This window comes from Schistocerca nitens, chromosome 1 (assembly GCF_023898315.1).
Source record: "Schistocerca nitens isolate TAMUIC-IGC-003100 chromosome 1, iqSchNite1.1, whole genome shotgun sequence".
Classification (NCBI taxonomy): domain Eukaryota; kingdom Metazoa; phylum Arthropoda; class Insecta; order Orthoptera; family Acrididae; genus Schistocerca; species Schistocerca nitens.
The window spans coordinates 189635392-189661541 of record NC_064614.1 but is presented as its reverse complement, the minus strand read 5'-3'; the positions used below and the strand labels follow the sequence as shown (position 1 = coordinate 189661541).

General features: G+C 44.7%; 1 protein-coding gene across 1 annotated transcript; it reads right to left on the bottom strand.

Annotated features, from left to right (window-relative positions):
• Positions 1 to 15767: 15767 nt before the first annotated feature.
• Positions 15768 to 25563, bottom strand: LOC126245215 (uncharacterized). The gene is made up of 3 exons (XM_049948297.1): positions 25461 to 25563; positions 20751 to 21336; positions 15768 to 15932 (listed from the first exon to the last, which is right to left on the bottom strand). The coding sequence occupies exons 1-3, from the start codon at positions 25525 to 25527 to the stop codon at positions 15923 to 15925; spliced, it is 663 nt and encodes a 220-aa protein (XP_049804254.1). The 5' UTR covers positions 25528 to 25563; the 3' UTR covers positions 15768 to 15922.
• Positions 25564 to 26150: the final 587 nt, after the last annotated feature.

Here is a 26150-nt window from a genome sequence, read left to right as displayed (position 1 = left end):
TTTATGGTGACGACCACTGTGATCAATTTCAAGTCATTTCCCCTATGCTCTAATTCTCAGCATTGAAATCACGTTACTGCAATAGTTTTACTCCCTTACAAGATTGCAGAAGGTATTGCCTCGACACAAACGAAATAATGGTTTGGGCACTAAATTGTAGCTGAAAGAAAAAACTTAATGCACCTGATGTCAATCACTAACAATCGTTGCAAAGAAACGGTTAAAGCAATTTACTTCGTACAGAATTCATATTAAGCTAAACAATAATAGCCTAACAGCTTACTTCCACATGTCTGAAGTGGATAACGAGTGTATTACCAAGATCACGGCACGAAAGCTTTATTGATGACATGCAAATATTTACAGTCAGTAGTTTGTAAGAAATTCGCCTCTTCGTAATATGGACAGTAAAATGACATAAGCGTTCATCTTCCCGAAGTATGCATCTCTGTTAGAAGGCAAAGAGAGATAAAGAGAGAGAGAGAGAGAGAGAGAGAATGGCTCTGAGCACTATGGGACTCAACATCTTAGGTCATAAGTCCCCTAGAACTTAGAACTACTTAAACCTAACTAACCTAAGGATATCACACACACCCATGCCCGGGGCAGGATTCGAACCTGCGACCGTTGCAGTCCCGCGGTTCCGGACTGCAGCGCCAGAACCGCACGGCCACCGCGGCCGGCAGAGAGAGAGAGAAAAAGAGAGAGAGAGAGAGGGGGGGGGGGGGGAGGTGAGAAGTAAGCGAGGGAAATAAGAGATTGTGTTTTTGTTACAAGCGTACAATCTTTTCATGAAGATGATCTCGCTGACACCTATTGTCACAAAAAATACCAGTGCATGAGTTTAAAGGGAGAAATGGCGGCAATCACAAAAGTAATATGTGTTCTTCTGACAACCGAAAGCTGACGATCTGTATCTGGAATCGAGAGTTGAGAAAATGCTTCAGATCATTCGTGAATTATGGAACATGAAAACATCTGTATGTCATATAATTATTTTACTTACGGCTTCTTGCTTATTTGTTAGCACATAACAGTTACATGTGCAGAGTTACATATCTTTTCATTCTATTTTCCAGTAACATGTTCAATAATAAAAAGAAGCTAAATATGCACATTATAATCTTCAGGTACAATGGGAGCAGACTTTTTTGTACTCATTACAAGTACAACAACTGGTACTCGAGCACCAATAATTACGATTGTACTAGCCTGTCTGCGATTTTTAACAACTTTTTTTCCGTAAACAAACTGGTAAACGTATAGATTTCTTTAAACACCATTGCACATGAAACAATCTGAGTCGACAAGCATAGAAAAAGTTCTGTTGTACTGGATGTATAGAGAACGTCTCTTGATGTGATGTGAATAGGAAATCGTCGATGCTGGTGTTCGGAGATAGCTATCTTATTTGTATGGGGATATATGTCACTGATATCCTGCTAAGCAGTTCTTTAACTTTTAACAAATGCGATGAATCTTTTTTTCGACTGTTACAAATACACTCCTGGAAATTGAAATAAGAACACCGTGAATTCATTGTCCCAGGAAGGGGAAACTTTATTGACACATTCCTGGGGTCAGATACATCACATGATCACACTGACAGAACCACAGGCACATAGACACAGGCAACAGAGCATGCACAATGTCGGCACTAGTACAGTGTATATCCACCTTTCGCAGCAATGCAGGCTGCTATTCTCCCATGGAGACGATCGTAGAGATGCTGGATGTAGTCCTGTGGAACGGCTTGCCATGTCATTTCCACCTGGCGCCTCAGTTGGACCAGCGTTCGTGCTGGACGTGTAGACCGCGTGAGACGACGCTTCATCCAGTCCCAAACATGCTCAATGGGGGACAGATCCGGAGATCTTGCTGGCCAGGGTAGTTGACTTACACCTTCTAGAGCACGTTGGGTGGCACGGGATACATGCGGACGTGCATTGTCCTGTTGGAACAGCAAGTTCCCTTGCCGGTCTAGGAATGGTAGAACGATGGGTTCGATGACGGTTTGGATGTACCGTGCACTATTCAGTGTCCCCTCGACGATCACCAGTGGTGTACGGCCAGTGTAGGAGATCGCTCCCCACACCATGATGCCGGGTGTTGGCCCTGTGTGCCTCGGTCGTATGCAGTCCTGATTGTGGCGCTCACCTGCACGGCGCCAAACACGCATACGACCATCATTGGCACCAAGGCAGAAGCGACTCTCATCGCTGAAGACGACACGTCTCCATTCGTCCCTCCATTCACGCCTGTCGCGACACCACTGGAGGCGGGCTGCACGATGTTGGGGCGTGAGCGGAAGACGGCCTAACGGTGTGCGGGACCGTAGCCCAGCTTCATGGAGACGGTTGCGAATGGTCCTCGCCGATACCCCAGGAGCAACAGTGTCCCTAATTTGCTGGGAAGTGGCGGTGCGGTCCCCTACGGCTCTGCGTAGGATCCTACGGTCTTGGCGTGCATCCGTGCGTCGCTGCGGTCCGGTCCCAGGTCGACGGGCACGTGCACCTTCCGCCGACCACTGGCGACAACATCGATGTACTGTGGAGACCTCACGCCCCACGTGTTGAGCAATTCGGCGGTACGTCCACCCGGCCTCCCGCATGCCCACTATACGCCCTCGCTCAAAGTCCGTCAACTGCACATACGGTTCACGTCCACGCTGTCGCGGCATGCTACCAGTGTTAAAGACTGCGATGGAGCTCCGTATGCCACGGCAAACTGGCTGACACTGACGGCGGCGGTGCACAAATGCTGCGCAGCTAGCGCCATTCGACGGCCAACACCGCGGTTCCTGGTGTGTCCGCTGTGCCGTGCGTGTGATCATTGCTTGTACAGCCCTCTCGCTGTGTCCGGAGCAAGTATGGTGGGTCTGACACACCGGTGTCAATGTGTTCTTTTTTCCATTTCCAGGAGTGTATTATCCTGGGACTTTATTCATAAAATTAATAGTGTAGCAGTCTTCATATTTTAAGCCTGTTAACTAATAACAGAGACGTGAAGGAAAAGACGAATTCAAACGTACTTATTTATGTACAACGTATGTTTTGATTTCTTTTAGATTATATGAAAATTTTGTACAATTTTTATCAGGAAATGGACTTTTAAATATGTTGTTGCTGGCTCTGTATACAAAGCACAAAGTTTCTTAAGACATAGTTTCATTAGAGCACATATGGTTGTACGGTACTCTATTTGTGTATTTCGCTGAGCACCAGAGTATGGATCGAAGTCATAAAGTTGGAAGCATATTTCGTCACCCGTTTAATAGTTGCTTCGAAAAGCTCACGACGGATTTCTTTCCCTGTCCTTGTCTGATTAATGCACCGTCTTTAACGGTCTCAACGTTGACGAGAATTTAAATGCTAACCATCAGTATTTTTTATAAAACGAGGAACGTTTGTAACTGTCGTTTCTTGACTGATACATTAAATTATTAGTAGCATTTCCTTGTGACAAGTCAGTCTAAACAGCTGTACAGTTATTGTTAACAAATTTGTGTTAAAGATTTATTCCGTAAGGATCACATATTGCGAATCACCATTTTTGTTATCACACCTACCAACCAAGTTGTGTGGTGCGTGTACGTTAACAAGTTTCGTGTATGCCACCAGTAACATAATCGGCAGTTTTAACAGTAAATATCTGAAATCTAATTTCATGGCCTTGGAAGTCAACAGATAGTGTGGCACATTCAGGCACAGTGTTTACCAAAATAGATCTGCAATACCATGAAAGGGTTGTTTGATGGATTCCGACCGGAGTAAAAAAAAAAATTGTTGAGCAGGGATTACTTAGTTGTTACACAGTTAAAAGCTTCAACACCTTTTCCTCACTGCGTGACACAGTTGAAGGGTCATTTTTTCTAAACCTCTTAATTGTCTCCCATCGAGACGCAGAAGCTTGAAATTTGGTTCAAAGGTGCTTACAATCTTTGTCTGTTACGGTGCAGAAGTGTGGCGCCCTGTGACGTCAGCGTCGGTCTCGACGACGCTACAAACAGCAAGGTGTTGATGCATCCCAAAACAAAGGCCAAGGTTCAGAAGTTCATGTGACGTGTAAGGCGAGTTAAAGAAGTCACATTGGCACCAAATTTCATCACCATATTCTGCCGAGACAGACCGTGAACGTGTCTCACGGTGGAAACGTTGTCACCCCCGAATTCGACGAAATTTGAACGTGATCCGAAGTAGCAAATAGTGTTAATGTTTTTCAGCCCTCCTGTTTTGCTCCCTCCTGTGGCGTGATATCACTGCCGAGGGGCTGGTAGGTTTTGGGAGTGGGGCCTGCGACATAGACACATGCATCACACCCTCGGTGTCAGCCGCACTTTAAAATTTTCATGTACGGAGACCGCCATTCACTGATTCCTAGACGCCAGCAGGACAGGCATCCCTTTCGACACCTCATGGATGTCGCATGCGGCGAGCAGGTCCTATTTCAGCGACCTAGCGCTTCTCAGATGAGGTAGGTCGAAATTATTGCAGTTTTATTTACAACTGTGTCAATATCGTAACCCCCGACCCCAAGCCGCAGGAGAGTGCGAAACAGGAGGGCTGAAAAAGCATAAACACTACTCGCTGCTTTGGATGACGTTCAGTTTTCGTCGAATGGTTTCGAATGGTCCTTAATGACTGCACTCCGTACACCAGAGCAAAAGCTGCAGTCGCGCTACACTCCAAAGGTGTGCGATTACGTTCAATGGCGCTGCAGGCCCACTATGTCCTTAGAGAAGGGCAGAATCGTCTGAGAGGTTGTCAGCAATTTCAAAGGTTGCCAAGAACGTCGTCCTGCGGCTCATCACATTGCGAACTGTTATTTTCAGCCGCGAAATGTGTGGGAATCAACATGCCAAAGAAAGCTGTGGTTTCATATGCACCCTTTATGCTACTCTTGAGGCCTTTGTGTGTCGATTCTGAGCGACAGTGTGATTGAAATGTCATCCTCGTCCACTAATACGAAAACCGCGTGACTTCAACGCTCGCAATCGCGGTTCAGACCTCCCTTGCAGAGTAAAAGGGTCTGTGACGTCCTTCCCTTGGAGTGACACGCCCACAGCAGCAGTTATATATTTTGATTCATATGAAACTGATTAAAAATGTGAACTGCTCTGCTCAGCTGCGTCTCGCTGATACGTAGACACTTGAGGTGGTGCTATTATTAAGGCAAAGTAATGCTATTAGGGACAATCGTAGCCGCCTGGTCATCCGGATTTGGGTGTAGTTCTCCCATTTATGCTTTTTTGGTGACACTTTGGTTGATGTCGTAATCATTTATCTCCTAGAGAATGTGCCAGTCTGATATTTTATTTTACCAAGTGGGATTGGCAGTAGTAATGCACTGCGGTGGCGTTTGGGAGGGCGGTGAGTGAAATCCACACACAGCCTTCCAGATTTAGTTACAGGGAAGTGTCGTTGATCCACTAGAACTCTTGCTTAATTGACTAGTATTTACTTTATTTCCAATTTCGCGCAGGTTCTTTTTTTTTGTCATCACGGGAGGAGTCAGCAAACACAACGCCTAGGAACATGCCAGTAGCAACGAAGACCACTACAGTATTCAGTAAATATTCTGTGTTAAACTTGATGTATGCACTTGCAAGTTCTCGTTGTCGAAAGTGCCATGTCCGCAGCTTGTAGGCGGATGTATTACAACAGTTGGTTGGTACCTATAGCGTTTGAGGACAGCCTATAAGGCTGAAATTTATCTATCATGCGAAGCGTAATAAAGTAAATAATTGTTAATCAAGCAACATTCAACACGACACTGCCCTTTTCTCAAATTTACGGCTGTGATACGCTTCAAGAAAAGAAAGATGAAGATTTACGTTCCTCGCGGTTTCTCTAAATCTCGTAAGAGAGTTACAAGGATGGTTCATTTGTAAAGGGCACGGCCGATTTCCTTCCCTGTCCCTCCTTATCCCGATCTTGTACTCCAATGAGACAATCGTCGACAGGACGTTAAACTTTAATCTTCCTTTTCATATTTCATTTTGCTCCACATATTTTTAACAAAGTTAGGAAATCTTATTTGTATTACTTGGGTTTGTTTATGTGCTATGTTTGCTATTACTACATCATCACTTTGATTCAGTTAAGTGGTGCTGTCAGTATTTAGAAAATTTCGAGGACTTCCCTTCAGACTTCTGTATCTAGAGTCTCTCTTATTACTCCATGCAGCCAAAAGTTTTATGGACACCGCTGTGCGTTGGAAAAGAGCTGCCAAATAACTGATAGCTTGCAGGACATCGTTCTGTTGCTATTTAGCATACTTCTTGTGCTAAATTTACACTGCCGATCTCTGCGTCAAGAATAATGAAGCTGTCAGTTCCTTTTTTTTTTGCCAACAACTCATGAGAATATTTTCAGACTTTTCGCAGTATACAGCTTTCAGAACTAAGATTGACATTCTGTGCGGTCTTTTCGAACTGAGGACTTTATCTCTGTTTAGAGATGATTCTTCACAGGCATAGATAAACTAGAGGGAGTTAACTTGCGTGTTGAAACTTCCTGGCAGATTAAAACTGTGTGCCGGACCGAGACTCGAACTCGGGACCTTTGCCTTTCGCGGGCAAGTGCTCTACCATCTGAGCTACCCAAGCACGACTCAGGCCCCGTCCTCACAGCTTTACTTCTGCCAGTATCTCGTCTCCTACCTTCCAGACTTCACAGAAGCTCTTCTGCGAACCTTGCAGAAGTTTCATATCAGCGCACACTCAGCTGCAGAGTGAAAATCTCATTCTGAAAACATCCCCCAGACCGTGGCTAAGCCGTGTCTCCGCTATATCCTTTCTTTCAGGAGTGCTAGTTCTGCAAGGTTCGCAGAAGGTAGGAGACGAGATACTGGCAGAAGTAAAGCTGTGAGGACGGGGCCTGAGTCGTGCTTGGGTAGCTCAGATGGTAGAGCACTTGCCCGCGAAAGGCAAAGGTCCCGAGTTCGAGTCTCGGTCCGGCACACAGTTTTAATCTGCCAGGAAGTTTCATATCAACGCATACTCCGCTGCAGAGTGAAAATCTCATCCTGGAAACCTGCGTGTTACTTGACATCCGACATGTTACAAAATTATTTTGAAGAAGTTATTTAATGTTGCTGTTGTTTGATGCCAAGAAAAATTTTATTGTAATATTTATTTCAGTAACAGTATCTACTAAATTTGTGACCTCTGATACAGTGCCTGGTATTTTTGTGAAGAGAATAGCGCAGTGGCTAAGACGATTTGCTGATACAAGGTGGAAGGGTGAGGACAAGAAGGGCTTAACGCGCCGCCAACGACGATGTTATTAGAACCGGAGCACGAACTGACGTAGGACGAGGTTGGAAAAGGGAATTAGCCGTGTAGTTTCCAAAAGAACCACCCTGGCATTCTCCTGGAATGGTTTAGGGAAACCACAGAAAATCTACTTCATGATGGAATGAGATTTTCACTCTGCAGCAGATTAAAACTGCGTGCCCGACCGAGACTTCATGATGGTTGGACAAGGGTCTAAACCAGCAGCACCGTAACGTGTCATATTTGGAAGGAGCGTAGCTCGAATCTGCTTTCTACCATCCAATATTTCTCGTAGTGTCCTTTATACTTCCTTATAATAACACTTTGTAGTCGATTTCCTGCGACATAGACGTCCTATCCGAGCCGATGGTCTGCCTCGTATGACGTCGATGGGACGTTAAACCGCAGCGTTCGTGACTTCTCTCTGGCATCTTCCCAGCTAGTGGGTAATATCAGTAAAAGTGATGGGCGGTGTAAAACTGCCGTCCGTGCAAAAACATATGTTTCTGAAGCATCATATGAGCCACTTCTCTCTTCATCAGCTGTTAATAAAACGAACGACGACTCACGAATGTGAGACAGAGGTTGCAGTTACTTAACTCACCTCAGTTGGTGTTTCGACACCGGAGAGTGGCGAGCTTCATATCTTCGCAGACCTGTAAATGGTGCTGTTTTTTTCACGGTGAAGAAAGTGGTGTAGAATATTTAGGGAATGTGGAACTCAAGACAGTAAAGAAGTGCTCTCTGCCTGGCTAGAGCCGGCGACCTCCGCATCACTTACACCACTGCTTAGGCTGCCATTATAAAGTCTGATTATCTTCTTGTAGCTAAGGAGCAGAGTATTCACCGCCGACAGTATTTAGGGTAACAAAACACTCACAAAAAATATCGCAACACCAAAAAAATAATTAATGCAGAGTAATGATATTCCGGGAGTACATTTATGTAGGTAATATATTTACGTGGTTAACGTTGCAAGACGAATATTGAAAATTAGGTGGACTGATAAGGTAAGAAATGAGGAGGTTCAACACAAAACTGGAGTGGGAAGGAGCATGTGGAAAAATGGCTCTGAGCACTATGGTACTCAACATCTGAGGTCATCAGCCCCCTAGAACTTAGAACTACTTAAACCTAACTAACCTAAGGACACCACACACATCCATGTCCGAGGCAGGATTCGAACCTGCGACCGTAGTGGTCACGCGGTTCCAGACTGAAGCGCCTAGAACCGCTCGACCACATCGGCCGGCATAAAACCAGTCAGAAGACTGATGACTAAAAAATTAAAATTGCAAGATCACAGGTTAATGCAAGTTCTTGATAATCCATTGCAAATATATTATGTTTGTATATTAATGATCGGTGTAATGCATTGTGCTGTACAGATGCTGGGTGTCAGTTTGTTTGGTGCAGTTCAATGCCTGTTGCACTTGGTCGGTCATGCTGTTTGTGGATGACGATGGAGGTGTCGTATGATGATGTCCCAAATGTGATCGACTGGATAAAGACATGGTGATCGAGCAGGCCAAGGCAACATGTCGACACTCCGTAGAGCATATTGGATTACAACAGCGGTAGTTATTCTTTGAGAAAAGACCTCTCGTGAACTGAATTACAAAAGGTCAAATCATCAGGCTGACGTAAAGATTTGCAGCCATGGTGAGTGAGATAACCAGGATTGTGCTCCTGCTGTCATACGAAATCGCACCCCAGACCGTACACCATGTGACTAGAATGCAGACAGGTTGGCTGCAGGTCGTCAACTGGTCTCGTAACCAAAACACGGCCAATACTGGCACTAAGGCACAAGCTGCTTTCATTAGAGAGCCCAACAGACCTTCACTCTGTTCTCCCATGTGCGAGATGTCCTCCAACGAGCTCGCGCCTGACGCCACTGTAGTCGCTGATGGCGTCGGATGGCGGTGGTCTGGGGTCAGTGGAATGCACGCTGCAGGGCGTCTGGTGCGGAGCTGTCCTTGAAGTAACCGATTTGTAACAGTTAATTGTGTAACTGTGGTGCCAACTGCTGCTCAGATTGCTGCTACAGATACAGAGTGATGCACCAGAGCCATATTCCGAACACAATGGTCTTCCCTCTCGGTAGTACCGTCCGGAGCCCTCTCTTTTGCGACCGTACGTTCTCGTCACCACCGTTGCCAGCAGTCATGTACAGTGGCTACATTCCTGCCAAGTCTTTCTGCATTATCGCAGGCCTCTTAAACGATCAAATTCAGACTCAGTGAGGTGTTGGTAACGGCGTCTGTTAATGGCGTCTTTTTCGTCTTAAAGGCATCCTTGAATAACATCATCTCACCACATCCAATCTCAAAAGTAACTACCGCTCACGACCGTTACAGTGTGTATTTAAAGCAAACCTAATTTGCCTCCTCATAGTGGGACTACTGGCGATGCTCTTACGTGACTGGTGCGAAAATACGAACACGTATTATGTTCGAGTATAATGACTTTTCTGGAGACTAGAAATCTACTCTGTAGGAATCAGCATGGGTTTCGAAAAAGACGGTCGTGTGAAACCCAGCTCGCGCTATTCGTCCACGAGACTCAGAGGGCCATAGACACGGGTTCACAGGTGGATGCCGTGTTTCTTGACTTCCGCAAGGCGTTCGATACAGTTCCCCACAGTCGTTTAATGAACAAAGTAAGAGCATATGGACTATCAGACCAATTGTGTGATTGGATTGAAGAGTTCCTAGATAACAGAACGCAGCGTGTCATTCTCAATGGAGAGAAGTCTTCCGAAGTAAGAGTGATTTCAGGTGTGTCGCAGGGGAGTGTCATAGGACCGTTGCTATTCACAATATACATAAATGACCTTGTGGATGACATCGGAAGTTCACTGAGGCTTTTTGCAGATGATGCTGTGGTGTATCGAGAGGTTGTAACAACGGAAAATTGTACTGAAATGCAGGAGGATCTGCAGCGAATTGACGCATGGTGCAGGGAATGGCTATTGAATGTCTAAGTGCAATGTGCTGCGAATACATAGAAAGATAGATCCCTTATCATTTAGCTACAAAATAGCAGGTCAGCAACTGGAAGCAGTTAATTCCATAAATTTTCTGGGAGTACGCATTAGGAGTGATTTAAAATGGAATGATCATATAAAGTTGATCGTCGGTAAAGCAGATGCCAGACTGAGATCCATTGGAAGGATCCTAAGGAAATGCAATCCGAAAACAAAGGAAGTAGGTTACAGTATGCTTGTTCGCCCACTGCTTGAATACTGCTCAGCAGTGTAGGATCCGTACCAGATAGGGTTGATAGAAGAGATAGGGAAGATCCCACGGAGAGCAGCGCGCTTCGTTACAGGATCATTTAGTAATCGCGAAAGCGTTACAGAGATGGTAGATAAACTCCAGTGGAAGACTCTGCAGGAGAGACGCTCAGTAGCTCGGTACGGGCTTTTGTTAAAGTTTCGAGAACATACCTTCACCGAAGAGTCAAGAAGTATATTGCTCCCTCCTACGTATATCTCGCGAAGAGGCCATGAGGATAAAATCAGAGAGATTAGAGGCCACACAGAAGCATACCGACAATTCTTCTTTCCACGAACAATACGAGACTGGAATAGAAGGGAGAACCGATAGAGGTACTCAAGGTACCCTCTGCCACACACCGTCGGGTGGCTTGGGAAGTATGGATGTAGATGTAGATGTAGAAATTTGAGTAGAGATCGTCATTGTGATGTAGAAACACGCCTACGAGCTTTAATTTACGCCGCACAGCTCCTTGTTGGTGTTGCAGTTTTTCTTTTCAGTGTAATGTAGTCACAAATATTTAAAAAAAAAACATAAAAAATATAAACAGGTACAGATGCTAACACCTACCTAGGGGAATGTTTCGTGTTCATGCATGTCACAAGCAGACTGCATCTTGAATTAATATAATTTTTGTTTAAACAATTCAGTAATGATCTAAAGCCTGTACAGAAGAAAGGAGGGTTGGCGTTGCTGCCTTCGTTGCAGAAGGACCCGGTTTCTGTTCCCAGTACCTCCTCAAATTTTTTCTGAGGCACGGAGGTCTGGAACGGTATTCAGGCAGCCCTTGCGAAGTGAAATGAGGAGCTGTTTGAACAAAGAAGCGGCAGCAGAATCAGGATTTATCTGCTGGCAGTAACGGCTGGAGTGTCACGTGTCCCACGATGATAGATTGCTCCTCGTAGGCAGCAAGCGGCTAGGCGGAAGAGGCCTGAGGCCTAATCAGTGAGTGCTGTTTACTGCTTACGTTGCAGGCGTCTACAGGTGCAATAATCTTACGTCTGTCGCAGTCTTTGTCATTTCTTCTACTTAACGCTAATCCTTTTCTAAGCTAAACACCTCAGCTGTATTTTGTTCTTTTCCTCTTGCACCACAAGGACTTTCAGCTCACTGAGCATAAGAAACCACATACTAGAGTCAGCCGTCTCCTCTCATAGTTATCGAGCTTTGTATTTTTCTGCTGCCTCTCTCTGCTGCCTCGGACATCGAGCCTGAGTCCACCACACAGAGAACCACATGAGCAGACCATGGTGCTGCTTCATCAGTACGAATCTCACCGACCTTTGATAAGCCATGCTTTGTATAGTTCTGGTCATGTCAGCTGCATAAACTATGGGAAAATTAATATTGTTCATTCATATTCTTACCGTTTACGTTTCTTAGAGATAGTTTATTTTCTGCTTTCAACAGAGTCAGAAAGCCTTTCTCCCAGTTGCTGCTTTCTCGTTCACTCTACAGTCTTCTACGTCTGTCTGATTTTCTGTTGATGATGTATAATATTCTTAACAAGTTTGTTTGTGTGGCCATCCTCCGCAGCAAGCATATAAATGTTTGTTTTGCATATCAAACTGCCTTTTACGCTGTGAAAAGAAGTGTACGACGAAATAGTTGTATCGAGTGACAGAAGAACGATAGTCCACCACAAAAAAGAGTGAGGAACATGGTGAACAATATGTGGATGGCGAAAACACAAAGATGTAAATATAGAACAGTGATAAAAGTGGTAGTGCGACCTCCAGACCAGATGTGAGGAAACGCAGATCAGGAAATCATCCCCCTGATGATGCCTTAGAACAGGAGAAGGCGAAACGAGTATGGGATAAATAAAATAACTAGCAGCAGTAAAAGGCAGTTTGATTTGCAAAAAAAAAGTATTAATAATATTCTTATTTCAACAATAGTGATACTTTTTTCCTTTTAGATTTCCGTATTCGCGTTTTGTTTAGAAAAGTTCCTAAATCTAGAGCTCGCTAAATTTTACTTCACTCTGATATTTTATTTTGTTGATGCATCATATATTGCGTCGAACACTGTCTCCTGGTCGTTCCAGACCATGTTTATCTGTGCTTCCCCTATATGTGTCGGAGGATCCCTGCGTCATTAAGGATAAATAAACGTTTAAGCTTACTATCTGTGGTTATTTACAGAGTGAAATGATCTTCACTATTTGTTTCAGGTTTCGCCAGAAGGGGCCCCGTAGAGGGACGTCCTGCTCCACTAAGATTCAAGAGAGAGAGCCCCAAAGCAGATACCAGTTTTGAGAACATAGGCAAGAAAATACATAGTCTACTCTCTTCCATACCGTCCTTCGACAAGCCTTCATTTGACGACATTGAGAAACTGGGAGAGAGGTTTGCAGGTTTAGGCCACGGGACCTACCACAGGGGCAGCTTTCTAGCGACGTCTTCGGACGGCGAGGGGTTACTATCACACGAGGAGGTCTCGGGAGAAACGGGGTCGTCACCTCACAGGACCTCAGGGACCTACTTCTTCGACCGGAAGGGAGGACTCTCGGGCTTCAGCTGCTACGATGAGAAGTGCAAGAAGGAGCGTCTCAAGGCGCGCAAGCGGCGCGCCGCTGCGGATCGCAACGGTTACCTCACCGGCAAGGCTGTGCAGTCCGAGCTGCTGAACAACGTGCTGAACACCCTGCAGGCTCTGAGCATCAAACTGCAGGAGCTGCAGAACAGGCTCGCACAGACGCTGCAGACTGCCACTGCCTTCCCCGTCCACCATCCAGCAGGAAGTCCGCCGACAGTTCACGTGCCCGAGTCCTCCTCTTCGCAGTTCTCGGGCGCTGCAGCGGGAGGCTCCATCATAACTGGGGGTGGAGGCGCGCCCGTACAGGGAGAGTTCCACGGAAGCTCCATTTCGTCGTCTACTTCTCCCGGCGGGGGGACGATAGTGTCTCACAAGGAGGTGACTGACCGTCTGGGCTCTCCGTCGCATACGTCCTCGGGGACGTACCTGGTTAATCCGCAAGGGGAAGTGAGTGGCGTCTCTTGCACTGATGGCAAGTGCCACAAGGTGGGCGACAAGAGCGGCGGACAGGCATCAGGACCGCCCCCGGCAGCTGCAACCGTACCACTGGGTGACCGCGGAGGACAACCCTCGGTCAACAGACCTGAAACGCACTATTCCTCCACTTCGTTCGCTGTAGACCCAGCTGGACATGTCTCTGGCGTGTCGTGCGTCGATGGCAAGTGCAAGACCACACGAGACAACTGAAGAGATAAGAGACAGTAGGTGCCGATTCATCAGCCCGTATGATGTCGGTCCACCAGGGCTCAGCTCTCCATCCGCATTCGTAGTTAAGACAAACAGAGACCCGGGACTTTCATTCAATTACCGCATGTTGGCTGGTGAAAGTAAGCCGCCGAGTCACATTCTTACGATCATCTTCTAGTATTCGGAGTAACTGGCGTCTGCAGCTCGCACAGCGTTTGCACGACCAGTAAGGCAATGAAACTTTCTGGAAGATTAAAACCGTTTGCCGGACCGAGACTCGAAATCGCGTCCTTTGCCCTTCGCGAGCAAGTGCTCTACCAACTGAGCTACCCAAGCACGACTCACGATCGCCCTCACAGCTTTACTTCCGCCAGTACCTCGTCTCCTACTTTTCCAACTTCACAGAAGCGGGTCGTGAGTCGTGCTTGGGTGCGTCAAGTGGTAGAGCACTTGACCACGAAAGGCAAAGGTCCCGAGTTCGAGTCTCGGTCCGGCACACAGTTTTAATCTGCCAGGAAGTTTCATATCAGCGCACACTCTGCTGTAGAGAGTAAATTTAATTCAGTAAGGTAATGCTGATAGGACTGCACTGGTTTGTGGAACTATCCTGTGTAGCAACTCCTCCAACAGCTGCTTTGGGGTGGGGGGGGGGGTGGGGGGGGCTGTGCCGGAGGAATTAATATAGTAGGTGGCCCCATAGGCAACAGCGAAGTAGTATGCAATGTTGAGAGTGCTCTTCCAGCCAGTTGCCTGTAATAGAGGTAGCGTCGTAAAACACATCGTCTTGATGTTATTTTCTATTATTCTCATGGAATGCATTCATTCTATTAATCAGTCAAGAGTGCCTTCCACATGGACCCTGAGAATGCCATTAAACATTTTCTGGACCATATCACTGCCCTGAGCGCCTAACGATCTATCAGAAACGGATACGAGTGCCGCTTCTCCTGCCTCTTCCAATCATCCGATGAAGCAACAAACTTGAGTCGGGCAATAACACACCTCACCGACAAGTAACACGATATCTTCGAGCACTTTCAATTCTATCTGTCAATGCAGCACCATTGACGTGAGTGTAGACACCGTAGAACCTTTATTTACAAGTTTTACTGAATTGTTAAAGTAGACTTGTGTCAGGCTAATCCCTACCTTATTTGGACTGTAAGCTGTTCCACTGAAGTATGGTAGTTGGCCTTCCCATACCGTTGTAGCCAAGTTTTATGCGTCTCGTGAATACCAAGTGAATTTCCGCAGTTGACACAACGATGGCATTACTGGACTCACGCTTCAGTTTCACCACATAAGCACACGGGAAAGAATCAAACTTCACCATTTCAGTAATACTCCTTCCCTCGACTTGCAAGCTGATAATTATCCATTTTTGCAACGCGCAAGAATCTCTTCCTGTGGCCACGGTGGCAATGACCGCAATGCATACAGATAGCCCGTCTGTCCTCTCCTGTATTCACCCCAGCTTAATTTCGATGCTGCCTGTTCCATCTGGCAGGTGCTCATAACAATGTGTCTCGACTTGTAGATTACACTGCACATATTTCGCAGCTGTATTTTCTTTCACATTTTGTAACATTACTTCAAAGTCACATGCTTCATGTTTTGAAATCTAGATGCTTCAAGAGGCCATTTTGCTAAATAGTGTACTCCTTATTTTATAACTGTGCGTGCAGTATTTTTGATTTATCTGAACGATTCAGTGCGTTACATTTCCGCTGTCTTGACTGTAGACTGATGCTATGATCCAGAAAGCAATGATCACCCTCAAGTGGTTCTTGAATTTTTAGATGGTCTCATGTCAGGCCAGTTTAGCTTTCCGCTCTTGACAGCATCTTTATTTGAAATAATAATATTAATGTGATAATATAGGTATGACATTGTGGAATGGGGAAGTTTGGGGATGCATCACAGGCCAGAGCCAACTTTCTTAGAAGAGCTTTGGCATCAGTGTAATTGATTCATAACTACGGTTTGAATATGAATGTATAAATCGGAGTTTTATTTAATTTTGATTTCATTTACAGACAGTTTATGTATTGTTTTACTCGTTATCTGATGACAAATAAAATATTCCTTAATTTATGTTTTGTCGTTTCATCTTCGACGTTAGTGCCGCAGTTGTTGGTTAGCCATGCCTGTTGAAACAGAAACAAATAAAATTATTATTAAAAATAGTACTTTTACATTGATTATTAAACTGGTAAAACTTAGATTAGCCTGTTTCTCTTGACCACAATCCATAATATGTGAAATAAAAGAAGTAAAATGGATGTAATTCACAGTCCCTGGGCACTGTCTCCTGTCGATCTGCGTTACTGACAAACAATTGTTCCTGAGTAAGTATTCCAACTCCAGTGTTCTCACACTATACGCGTTCACTAGAATTCTTCGCTATTCTTTACGACAGTACAAGTAGTACAACTTGTAGACTAATGTTTTGTTGATACATTGCGTAATATATTACATTCTTCGCAACTAAAAAAGTTGTACGTATTTTTGATTCAGTCGCATTATGAACTGTTTCACTAACAATGGAGATACAGGCTGACCTCAATTACAGCCAACAAAAATACAATCACATACCTAGAAAGTGAAGTGACGCTGGTCTCACGTTCCGGGGGAGCGGTCATACTCCAGTGGAGCCATCCAGCGTTACCTTTCCACGGCTCACCTAAATGACTTCGTGTATATTACGGACTGGTTCTTTTAACAAGCCAATGGCTATTTGCTTCTCATTCTTTCTTAAGCTCAAGTGGATTTTGTGCTTTGTGATTTAGATTCCAACGGGCCTTTATGCCTTAATATTATATGATGATATTCTAGCTTGACTTAAAATTACAGCCGATTCAGACAAGAAAATTTAATCTGTTCTTTCTTTTTGAGAGTTTATTCTGTTCTGTTTACTTCCTCCTTTTTGTATAATACTCTGTGTAAGTTCTATAGCAGTACCTACGTGCAGGTTACGAAAAAACTTTGTGTTTGGAAAATATACTTCCTAAAACTTCGGTTTCTCTTCACGAGACCAAGTCCCTAACTCTCTCCCGCCTATTTCTTTAACGTTTGTCATTTACTAAGTCAACGCTACTCTCATAAAATAAACTGAAGATTTTCCGCAACAGGATGATTATTCTGCAATCTCACAGCTATTTAAGTTTAATATGTTTCTGCTGATATCAATGTTCATATCCCAATAAAGAAAGAAACATTTTAAAACGCCGTTTGTATATTAGTCCATCTTCTTATAAATCTCAGATTGTCTGTTGTTTTTCTACTATTTCTAGAGATATTATCAGCTGCTTAGAAAGAACAAAGCGTAAATACTTTAAAACCTGTATTCAGATTTTTAGTTGACCTTAAGAATGAGAGGACACACACACACAAATACACTTCGCTAACGCTCAAATGTCAGAAGACGACCTTCAATTTGCTATACATTGCCTACATCGAACATGTAAGAACTATCATCTAAAAATTACAGTTAAAAAAAAAAACAACATAAAGTGGTTACCTAGTGATTACCTTTAAAGGGAAATCTCCAGTCCATTCCAAAAAGCAATAGATTTGCAACCAATAGAATGCGTGCCGCCTGTTTAAGCTGTGAAGCTCTTTTACTAGCTATGCACGTCAAAATGACGTCACTAATAAATAAGTTTCGAAAGATTTCTGGCGTAATGCACAGAACAGGTAATAAGACAAAGGCTACAAATTAAGAAATTGTAAATAATGGATACGCCTATAATAACATATGGATGGTAATCCTGGACACTGAATAAATGTTAGAAAAGAGAACAGTCCAATGAAATGGATTTTTCACGGAAAGTAAAGAAGTGTACCTTCAGAGATAAATTTATACACAACATTGCAAGGGAAGAAGTAAGTATGCAGGGGATCCATTTTACCTTGACCACCCCAAGTTACTTTTTGTCGAGAACCAAATTAAAAACGTATGAATCAGATGTTTAGCTACTAGGGGCATAGTAACCAGCATGGCTGTCTTTCGCGTAACTTTGTTCGTTACGAAGATATGAACAGTAGTAGGTCTTATCTTAAATAGTGCACTATACTTCGCTCTTCGTCTCCGCAAGATCTGTTCAAAAACATATCGCAGGGTACGATTCACGTAAACTTGAAGTTATTAAAAACACAACACAGATCTGACTGAGATTCCTGTACTGGAGTTCAGAGCAGGAACTAGGGGTAACGTAACTCGACCACTTGCTGGAACTGACAGTAAACAACTGGAAACACAAAGAAAACACTATTACAATTACTGTTATGACAGCTTACAATCTCTGTGGATGACTAGCATTTGGATCTTCTATTCCTTGATGTACATTGTACTCGCAGAAACCTTTACTGAAGACGTTTGCTTCTAGACAAACAGTTATTTGGGATGATCAAGATAGAAGAGACATCGTATTCACCAAATGAATGAAAAAAAATCTTGCGTGTATAAAGAAGAAACCTTTTATCAAGAGGGTGGGGCAAGACTAAATGGTTAAACAAGTAATAATTTATAGATCATTAGCAAAGAGAGATATAGGCAGACTGAGAAACTGAAGGCTTCAGTGAAGATGGAACAGACTGTAAGCATTCTATTTGGAGTGAAGAAGAAGTAACAATGACTAACATTCACAACATTTGAAAATCTGTGTGTTACAAGGCTAAAAAAAATCTTTAGGAAACAAGCACCAGCGAGTATGTAAATAAATTACTGTGTTACGCGAGTGGCAGCTGAAAATTGAAAAGGAAAATGGCTCTGAGCACTATGGGACTTAGCTGCTGTGGTCATCAGTCCCCTAGAACTTAGAACTACTTAAACCTAATTAACCTAAGGACATCACACACATCCATGCCCGAGGCAGGATTCGAACATGCGACCATAGCGGTCGCGCGGTTCCGACTGTGGCGCCTAGAACCGCTCGGCCACTCTGGCCGGCAATTAAAAAGGAAAGGTAGGTACAAGAACTATACAGCTCCAATCCTATATTTAGGATAAACACGACAGTTTTTTATTTAAATAGAATATTTACTTGAATTATGACAATAAAGAACCCTGAAAGTATCAGGCTGTGAAACTCATTTGTGTAGCTTATTTGGACCAATGAAAATATAAATCGTTATTTCTGCGCTCAAAATGCGACAGATCAGTTTCTTTGCTTATTGGGGAAGGCATGATAATTTCACTAACGATTGATTACGCGCTTCTTGATAGTCTTGACGCTTACGCAGATGGGAGTGGGGTATCATTTTTTATTTTGTTACTCGGCCCTAGGCAAGCTCGTAATAATTGTAAATCGCATTAGGGGGTGCTGGCATGCGTATCATCTAAACTACAACAGAACAACCACGAATCCCAACCCTGTTCATAGTCCCAACGCACCCGATGATCTACATCTACATACCTACTCCGCAAGCTACCGTATGGTGCGTGGCGGTGGGTACCCTGTATCACTACTAGTCATTTCCTATTCTGTTCCACTCGCAAATAAAACGAGGAGGAAACGAGTCTGTGCCTCTGTATGTGCCCTAGTCTCTCTAATCTTACATTCGTGCTCCTTACGAGAAATGTACATTGGCGGCTGTAGAATCGCTCTGTAGTCAGCCTCAAATGGCGGTTCTCTAAATCTTCTCAATAGTGCTCCTCGAAAAGAACGTCATATTCGCACCACTGATTCCCTTTTGAGTTTCTGAGGCCTCTCTGTAATACCTGCGTGTTGTTCGAACCTACCGGTAGCAAATCTGTCAGCCGCCTCTGAATTGCTTTGTTGTCTTCCTTTAATCCCACCTCATGAGGATGCCAAATACTCGAACAGAACCCAACAATGGATAGCGCTGGAGTCCTACATGCGATCATCTTTAAAGATGGACCACACTTTCCTAACATTCTCTCAACATATCGAGGTCGACCATTCACCTTCTCTGCTACATTTCTTACATGCTCATCCCATTTCAAATCGGTTGCAAACGTTACGCCTGGATATTTAATCTATGTTACTGTGTCAACAGCACACTACTAATACCTTATTCGATCATTATGGATTTGTTTTTTCCTACTTATCTGCATTAATTTACATTTTTCTACATTTAGAGCTAGCTGCCATTCATCACCTAACTAGAAATTTTGTGTAAGTACTATCACATTTCCCTGGGGCATTCCTGACGGTACCCTTCTCCCTAATGAACACTCGCCGTTTAGGCGCCGAATAAACTAGATTACCGCCGGCCGCGGTGGTCTAGCGGTTCTAGGCGCTCAGTCTGGAACCGCGCGACTGCTACGGTCGCAGGTTCGAATCCTGCCTCGGGCATGGATGTGTGTGATGTCCTTAGGTTAGTTAGGTTTAAGTAGTTCTAAGTTCTAGGGGACTGATGACCACAGCTGTTAAGTCCCATAGTGCTCAGAGCCATTTGAACCAAACTAGATTACCAACGTTTAATAGTTTCACCTGTCCAGAAGCAGGTGACGGAGCTACTGATGCAAATTTAGTAACCATACTTTGGAATGCATACTGAAGTATTGGAAATACCCAACTGAACGAAAGGTAAAAAGCATGGTACTGAGGAATAAACAGCAAAAGATACACGTGAGCAAAACTTGCATTCAGTATAGAATACAAAGTCACCTTTACAGATAAAGTCCATCATGAATTCACAAGGGGTATTTTCAAAATAGACTCCATGAGACATAAGATTTCAGAACCCAGGTTAAGATGCTAAACCACTTTAAGCAAACAGATGACTTCGCTGTCAAGAAAAGCTTTCCCATCACAACAGGTAAGAGATCGAAAGTCAGATATGTCGTCATCTGACTGTCAGTTGCCCAAAAGATCATGAAGAAGAGGGGTATGTTCGACAAAACTGCATATCAACAAAGCAATTGACGCCTCAAGGTTACAAGAGCTGACCCCTTGCAATGGGACTGTGAGACAAGGAAGAAGAAGAGTTGAGCTCACCCTCCGCTGAAACTGGAACTGGAAGATTGGCTGGAGGAGGAGCTGTACGACCCCGAATTGCCGCCGCAGCTGGAACAGCCACGACCTCCGCCGCCGCTGCCACCCCCGCCGGGGAAGCCGCCGCCGCCGCCGCCACCGCCAGGGAAGCCGCCGCCGCCGCCACCACCACCGGGAAATCCACCGCCTCCGCCTCCAGGGTACTTTCCACCTCCACCACCAAACCCGCCACCACCGCTGGGGAAACCGCCCCCACCGCCTCCGATGTAATTGCCGCCGCCGCCACCTCCGGGAAATCCGCCTCCGCCGCCGCCGTGAAATCCACCACCGCCACCTCCTGGGAATCCACCACCTCCACCGCCTCCAGGAAAGCCGCCTCCACCGTGTCCGCCACCTCCAAATCCTCCCCCTCCACGACCGCCGCCGCCGCCGCCGAAGCCGCCTCCGCCGCTGGGGAAGCCTCCTCCTCCGCCGCCTCCGCTAGGGAATCCACCGCCTCCCCCGCCTTCTCCGGAGATGCAAATTTTGCAGACTGTCCTCTTCTTTCGGAGGAGCGAATGGACGGCATCGTGCACCGAGCTGTCTTCCGCTGTGGACAATCAGGCAATATTTATGCATGAGTGGTACATTCTCCATAGTTAGTCAGAGAAAGTATTGTTCGCTTTGTCTGTCTATGCTAATGTACAGCGGCGAGACATACAAAAGAGAACCAAACATAGCTTTTATATTGAAAACGGCTGTATATACAAAACGAATTAAATGTACTAAAGTGAATGATAGGTACAGATGAAATCAATGAAGACCCAATGACATGACACGCTGTCTGTACAATTTGTTCAGATATACTGAATCTGTGTAGTAACGAATATATCGTGATAGTTGTATTAAAATAGTATAATGGTATGGATGTTGCCTGCGAAAAGTAGGAAAATCGCGATTAAGAAATATGTGTACCGTTGTGAAATACCGAAAAGTTGCAAGTCCGTAGACGTGCTCCAAGTGTCAAATCCTGGAGGAAATGTTTCAAACATTTATTTCTAGATGGCGTATGGTTTTTGTTCCAAGTAGTGTTTCCCAATGGACTTCCAAGTACGAAGCGTCAGAGTCTTTCCCATTTCGCCCTGGATGGTTTGAAGAGGTAACTCCCAAGCTTTTGGTGAGTGTGCACGGCTTTTTGGGTGGTGACAGAGAATTTGCAATTATTGAGAAACGAAGAAATGCTCCTATCGCCTGAACTATGCAGACACGGCTTACCTACTCCTTCACACATTCAGTTTGTATCCACCACTACCCCCCAGATTCCAGAAGGCCTCCCTTGTATACCTCATCTTTTCGCTCCGGTAGCTGAGTGGTCAGCGCGACAGAATGTCAATCCTAAGGGCCCGGGTTCGATTCCCGACTGGGTCGGAGATTTTCTCCGCTCAAGGACTGGATGTTGTGTTGTCCTAATCATCATCATTTCATCCCCACCGACGCGCAAGTCGCCGAAGTGGTGTCAAATCGAAAGACTTGAACCAGGCGAACGGTCTACCCGACAGGAGGCCCTAGCCACACGACACGACAGAGAGCTACGAATCCTGTTGTTGACTAATTGACACTGTGTTTCGTACCGAATACTAAAGCTGCCCCCTTGCTTAGTGCCACGTGCAGTGAGGTTCTGGAGGATTCCTTGAACGGAGAAACGCCCAAAGCGCTTGCTCTCCAGACTGGATTAGTTGTGTTTGCTACCAGTGCGCTAGTTATTTGCAACGAAAGCTGTCGTCGTCGTTTTCTGGAAGAACATCCATGCAGCAGTCTTCTCAGTTGCAACTTGCTACAGTGTAAGCAAAACAAGTTACTACAGGTGTACTAATAGAACAAAATCAAATTATGAACGTCCAAAGAAGGGTGGAAGCCTACTGTTACAAATAAATAAATAAATCTGACAGAAAATTTTTGTTATTAAGAGTGTGCAACGTTGTGTAAAAGGTTTGTACAATCACAATTTTCACAAGTAGTCGAACGTCAGAGATTTATAAACTGGTGGCCGTTCTGGAGGGTGAGTGCGTGAGGCCGTGGTAATTAACGTATTGTCCTGCAGTACAGAATAAATGTGGTGCTCTCACCCATCCTGGTTAACTTAAACGTCTCACAGCAGTTTTTCCATGACTCTTCTTTAAAGCATAGTATCAGAGCAAACAGGACACACAATCATCATCGGATCGATGTAGGAACCTAAGTCAGAGGATTCTACAAAAAGATTACAGAATATTATGCAGTTTGGCATTAATAAGAAGAAGATTTCTTTGTGTCTCGACGAAATTTCGAAAGCGTCATGGTAATTATTGTTTTTTTTTAAATTTCAAAAAAATAAGTTGCATGCAAATTTTGACGGTTATGGGGAGGTGTGGTGATGTGTTGGACTCTAAATTCAAATATTTTCTCTGTGACTCTCGAGTTTTTTCTTCGAACACGTTGAAACTTAGTAGATTCGTGGAAGAAAACAAGTTGTGTCATAGTGCAAAAGAATGTCAAATGTAGGACTCCACAACAACTGTTTGGGGCAGTCCTTGCATTTGACCTGCTTAGTATAACGTGAAGAAACAGTAGCGGTGGAAGCAGTAATGGACAGGTAAAGAAGATAACGTCAGTCTTCTGTATCAGCAGAGACATACACCGTAAAAATTGCATTTCTAAGGACGCAAGGATCTCACACACCAAGGCAACGGTGGAGAATGAGGTTCTATATGCGAATGACATATAGTGCGGAACAATTAATAGAAAGAAGAGAGAAAAATAATGAGAAAATACTAGATACTGACGCCCAAAGGAGACTGCGGAAGATGGATGCGAATACATAGGGAAGAACTGTACAGGAATATGACAAAAATTTCAAGAGCAATTAGATTGAAAAGGCCAAGATCTGCGAGACATATGATCAAGATTAATACAGACAGAATGGCCGAAAGATGACGGCAAGAGAATAGATAGAAACCAATTAGATTGTTAAACTCAGGAAGAACTGGTCGACATTAGCGATCGAGGTGAAAGGGAAAGAAAACTGGAGTAGCAAGTTCATTCTGACTTATAGGACTCGGATCTACGGCAGAGAATGGTACAAGAAACCCATGGAGAGAACCGGTGGAGCTGAGACGATAAGGGAGTACTCAAGTTTTCGAAAGAAGAGTAAAGGAGTAGGTAAAATAGTAGGTAGGTAGGTAGGAACTTGGAATACCAAAGAAGTATGTTAGACTTACAGAAGCGAGTTTGAGAAACACAAAAGGTAGAGTACTTGTGGGGAAATTGGAGTCAGAAGAATTTGTAATAAAGAACGGACTTAAGCAGGGGGATGCCCTGTCTCCGCTACTTTTTAATTTAGTCCTAGAATATATTGTACGAAAGGCAGCAGATAATTCAGAGGGCGTGGAGTTAAATGGAAATATTAAGATATTAGGGTATGCAGAAGATCTAAACATCATTAGCAATAGGAAAGAATCTGTAACAGCAAATGCGAATGCGTTAATCAAGGCTAGTGAAGATGTAGGTGTAAGGATAAGTGAAGACAAAACTAAATACCTGGTTACTACTAGAATGCCAACAGTAGTAGATCAGGAAATGTTAAGAGTTGGAGACATGCAGTTTGAAAAAGTGAACACATTTAAGTATCTAGGCGTGGACATCACTTCGAGAAATGAGATTGAATCCGAACTGAAGAAGAGATTACGGGCGGGAAATGCGTGCTACTTCTCACTGAATAGATTACTTTCATCACGGATATTGTCTAGCAATTTAAAGATTAGAATATACAAAACTATTATTCTACCAGTTATGCTGTATGGGTGTGAGACTTGGTCTCTCACTGTGCAAAATGAAAAGCCGTTTCGAGTATTTGAAAACAAAATTATGAGGAAAATTTTCGGAGCAAAAAGGGATGATATTAGCGGAGAGTGGCGAAAACTGCATAACGAAGAGGTTCACGAACTCTATTCAAGCCCTGACGTAATCAGTATTATTAAATCACGTAGGCTGCGATGGGCGGGTCACGTCGCTCGAATGGATGAGGGCAGGGCAGCGCGCAGAGTACTGGTAGGGCACTTAGATGGAAAACATCCTGTGGGGAGACCGAGGCGTAGATGGGAGGACAATGTGAAGGACGATTTAAGGAGCCTAGGTATTGAAGGTGAATGGAAGGAAATAGCCCAAGACAGAGACAGGTGGCGAAAATACGTTGCTGCGGTAATGGACTCTCGAGTCCGGTATGACGAGTGAGTGAGTAAGTAAGTAAAATATAAAGACATTGTGGGAGGAGAAGTGGAAGATACAATCGATGAGGTCGCAGGTTCGAATCCTGCCTCGAGCATGGATGTGTGTGATGTCCTTGGGTTAGTTAGGTTTAAGTAGTTCTAAGTTCTAGGGACTGATGACCTCAGATGTTAAGTCCCATAGTGCTCAGAGCCATTTGAACCATTTGCAATCGATGATGCTGGTCCTACAAGGCAGTAACGAAAGAAGATGGATTGCCAATTGAGTATTACATGGGAGATGATTTGTACATTAGGCTCGGGCCGGTGCACTGTTGGAGGTTCATTGTCAGTACTCGTGGGTTGCTATCATAGCTTTTACAGATCGTTGCACTTTGTGTGAAGCTAGTGAATAAGTGTTTGATTAGCCTAGCTGTGGAATGGCGTCGTCGAGCAGTCGCATCGCAGCAGACAGCGGCCGCGGGCTACTCACCGGGTCGGCAGGTGGCCAAAGCCACCAGCGCCGCCAGCACCAGCAGAGGCACCACCGGGATTCGCATCGCGGTCTGCACTGGCGTCGGGTCCGCCGCGCGCCACTATATATACCGGCCGATACCATCGCGCTCGCTGCAAATAAAACCACCTGTTAGGTCACGGCGACGTAATGTATTGTCGGCGGTGCGATCACAATTGGCGCAGCCCATCCGCGTTTCCTCGGAATCCGTCGGCGGCGGCACGAGAGCCGAAGGCCGGGTGGGCGACTCGGGGAGGGAGGCGGGGCTGCCGCCGGGAGGCGGCCGTACATCACACGCCTCCTGCCGATACCCATTGTCTTCTCCGCTCTCCACACATCGGCGACGATTACAGGAGTCCGACGCTATAGCACCTCTCCGTTGGTGCTTACTAATCATCACAAAGATAGAATAGGCCGAGGAAAATATAGAAATGTACCTAATAGAAATTTCTTTGTTGAACTTCATTATTGGTCCGGACGGAATGACAGCAGACAACTAAAAAGAAAGCCGAATTTGAATTTGCTATTGAAGAAGGGGAAGCAGTGGTTGGGAAGGAAGTGAGACAGGGTTGTAGCTTCTCCCCGATGTTATCCAAATGGTTCAAATGGCTCTGAGCACTATGGGACTTAACTTCTGAGGTCATCAGTCGCGTAGAACTTAGAACTACT

Bases quoted from the DNA above. Each gene is read 5' to 3' on its own strand.
- LOC126245215 (XM_049948297.1), bottom strand. From the start codon at position 25,527: ATGCGAATCCCGGTGGTGCCTCTGCTGGTGCTGGCGGCGCTGGTGGCT. The intron at 21,337-25,460 runs GTGAGTAGCCCG...GATTGTCCACAG, and splicing joins TTTGGCCACCTGCCGACCCG to CGGAAGACAGCTCGGTGCAC.